At 47.3% G+C, this 3,562-nt stretch overlaps 1 protein-coding gene across 1 annotated transcript; it reads right to left on the reverse strand.

The window, feature by feature from the left end:
- Nucleotides 1-535: 535 nt before the first annotated feature.
- On the reverse strand, nt 536-3,311 carry LOC116523532 (sulfotransferase 1E1-like; the record flags this gene model as incomplete). The annotated part of the gene is made up of 2 exons (XM_032238644.1): nt 3,157-3,311; nt 536-720 (listed from the first exon to the last, which is right to left on the reverse strand). Coding segments are annotated over exons 1-2 (327 nt in total), but the record flags the coding sequence as incomplete, so codon positions are not given.
- Nucleotides 3,312-3,562: the final 251 nt, after the last annotated feature.

Below are 3,562 nucleotides of genomic sequence, written 5' to 3' on the forward strand. Positions count from 1 at the left end.
CTGTTGTGTATTTTAAATTATGTATTGCTTTTGTGTCATTTTAATTTTCTGTTTGTATCCCCCTTCCCTGGTTGAGTTGTGAGCCGCCCTGAGTCCCCTTCGGGGGAAAAGAGCAGCATATAAATAAAATCAACAACATGGTTGTCTGTCACATCAATTCATCTCTGCCCCCTGCCTTTGATTCCCCAGAGCTAGGGTGAGGCTTTGCTAGCAGCAGTGGCTCTTTCCTCCCAAGGACCAGCCCACAGATTTCCATTGCTCTCCTTTCCTCTGCCTTCTGTGCATCTGCGCATCAGGCACTGGAGACAGCGGTTCCTCCTCTTCCTCATCAGCCACCTCCAGACTTTCATCTGAGGGCTGACGGACGGCCCAGACTCTGCCTCTGTCTCTGCCAACTCCATTCCCTCTTCCCCCTCGGAGCTCCCAGGTTCCCTTGATGCCTCCTCCTCCTCTGCTTTGGCTACTGGGAGGGCCAGCGGCCGACAGATAACAACTGTGTCCCCAAGAACTTAAGTTAAATGAGTTAATTTTTAACCTTGCAATGCTTGACTTTGAATGTTGGTGGCAGCAGGTTGCTGTCCAAGTGGGTCGGAATGATCCTTTTGCAGGAAAGGCGATCCAGTTGATCCAGTTTGGAAAGGTCTCCAAATTCAATTGGAGAAGTCAAAGCCACTTTGGATGCATAGATGTGTGTGAGGATTTCCGCCAGCCAGTGCGTTCCTAACAGGGGAGAGAAGGGAGAGAGGCATTGGATTGGCAGAGTGTCAAACCGGGACAGGAGTCCCCCTAGAGTGGGGTGGGAATGGAGATTTTGCAGTATCCTTGCCCCTAGAGTGGGGAGGGAATGGGGATTTTGCAATATCCTTCCCCCTAGAGTGGGGTGGGAATGGAGATTTTGCAGTATCCTTCCCCCTAGAGTGGAGAGGGAATGGCCTTCCCCCTAGAGTGGAGAGGGAATGGGGATTTTGCAATATCCTTCCCCTGGAGTGGGGAGGGAATGGAGCAGTGGTGGATTTCAAATCCCGTTCCAATTGGTACGCCTGGAACGCGCCCGCCGGCGTCCTCATAGAAGCGCAGAAGCCTTAAAACACAGGTAAGGAGCTCGGGCGGGAGGGTGGGCCCTGCGGAGCACCGTACCGGAATGGTATCCGGTGCTCCGGGCTGGCTCCGGTACGCCCGTACCAGGGCATACTGCTTGCAACCCACCACTGGAATGGAGATTTTGCAGTCCCCTTCCCCCAGGAGTGAGGTGGAAATGGGGATTTTGCAGTATCCCCTGCCACGCCCACCAAGCCACACCCACAGAACCAGTAGTAAAAAAAATGTGAATTTCAACACTGTCCTTGACATACGACAGGTCAAAGTTCAGAGTTACAACAGACCCCTGAAAAGCTACATATGACCCAGGTTTAAAGTACTGACATTGCCCCTCACCCTGAAGTCACTTGACCACTGTAGGAAAAGGAATGATGGTACTTGCGGGCAGAGTTAAAAGAGGGATCAACCAAGAATCTCTACGTAGCCACAAGTGAATTAAGTCCTCCCCCCACTTGAATTCTATTGACTTCTATTTAAGTCCTAGCAGGTGCTGACATTAGTTGAGAATGTTTCTGTGCATAGGCATGATTATGAGCCGAGGTGGCGCAGTGGTTAGGGTGCAGTACTGCAGGCCACTTCAGCTGACTGTTATCTGCAGTTCAGCAGTTCTAATCTCACCGGCTCAAGGTTGACTCAGCCTTCCATCCTTCTGAGGTGGGTGAAATGAGGACCCAGACTGTGGGGGCGATATGCTGACTCTGTAAACCGCTTAGAGAGGGCTGAAAGCCCTATGAAGCGGTTTATAAGTCTAACTGCTATTGCTATTGCTATTGCTATGATTAGCAATAAACCAATTTAATTGGACCTTCAGGTGTGGATCTGATCTTCTGAGCCTAACATCTACGTTTCGGGTGCTTAGGAACCGACCCAAACTTAGAGCCATTTACATTTCCTGGTGATCACATGACCACTATTTCTAACATTTTTGCCAGCACCAAATGTTTACTTCCATTTTCTGGAACGTTCGAAGAAGGCTCCAAGTTCTTGACTGCAAAACCACAAATAAACCTATTTTTTTCTGTTTTGGACAATATTCGATATCAAGGTGAAGAAGGAGAGCTGCAAAAGTTGGCTTGAAACTCAACATTAAGAAAACTAAGACCATGGCATCCAGCCCTCTCAATTCCTGGAAAATAGATGGGGAAGAATTGGAGGTAGTGGCAGATTTTATTTTCCTGGGCTCCAAGATCACTGCAGATGGGAACTGCAGCCAAGAAATCAAAAGAGGCTTGCTCCTGGGGAGGAAAGCTATGGCAAATCTAGACAGTATCCTAAAGAGCAGAGACATCACCCTGCCATCAAAAGTGCCTATATGGTTTTCCCAGTTGCAATGTATGGCTGTGAAAGTTGGACCACAAGAAAGGCTGAGCACCAAAGAATGGAGGCCTTTGAACTCTGGTGCTGGAGAAGACTCCTGTGAGTCCCTTGGACTGCAAGGCGATCCAACAGGTCAGTCCTAAAGGAGATCAACCCTGACTGCTCTTTAGAAGGCCAGATCCTGAAGATGAAACTCAAATCCTTTGGCCACCTAATGAGAAGGAAGGACTCCTTGGAGAAGAGCCTCATGCCGGGAACAATGGAGGGCAAAAGAAGAAGGGGACAACAGAGAAGGAGGTGGCTGGATGGAGTCACCAAAGCAGTCGGCGTGAGCTTGAATGGACTCCAGAGGATGGTAGAGGACAGGAAGGCCTGGAGGAACGTTGTCCATGGGGGGGTCACAATGGGTCAGACACAACTAACAACAACACAATATCCAGTAGTCACAAAAACTAACCAATTGGATTGGATTCACATGATGGGCTATGCACTTAGAAAACCAACCATCTAAGTAATATCTAAACCAACATAGCTTAGTTTATCGTGTGCATGAATGCATTTCCCAAGCCTTTAATCTGGTTAGTTGCATTTGTTGCATTTCTTATTCTACAGAATTTCTCACCCATCTTACGACAATACTGAACGAATTCAGCCGACTGAATTCTTGCACGCAATCTTTTTCTCATTCGTTTAACTGAATAACCAATTCTCTTCCAGCCGAAATTCCACACGAACGCTTACCAGATTTGGGGTAGGAAACCAACAGAATATCGTCCTCTCTAGCATCAAAGGAAACCAAAGAATTTAAAAGCTCCGGCGAGGATCTTGTCGTAAACCTGATGCCGTTGAAAGTGTGCGTGAGTTTCTCTTCGCTCCACGACATTTGTAATAGAATCAGCAGCTACCACTGCAAAGAGACAGTCAAAAGAAGATCCTTGCAGACCAGATAGTTAAAACTGACCAAGGAGAGCATCAGAAAAGACATATATATATGCACTTTGGACAATCCTTTTCTAAAAAAAAAAAAGTATTTGGAGGATAATCTTTATGGATGACTCTACCTGTAAAGCAATATAAAGGTTATCCAGATAAGCTGGGCTTGCAAAAACAAATAAACCAAGAAATGTGGTTCACACGATGCTTGGCC

Source organism: Thamnophis elegans, unplaced genomic scaffold (assembly GCF_009769535.1).
Source record: "Thamnophis elegans isolate rThaEle1 unplaced genomic scaffold, rThaEle1.pri scaffold_413_arrow_ctg1, whole genome shotgun sequence".
Taxonomy (NCBI): domain Eukaryota; kingdom Metazoa; phylum Chordata; class Lepidosauria; order Squamata; family Colubridae; genus Thamnophis; species Thamnophis elegans.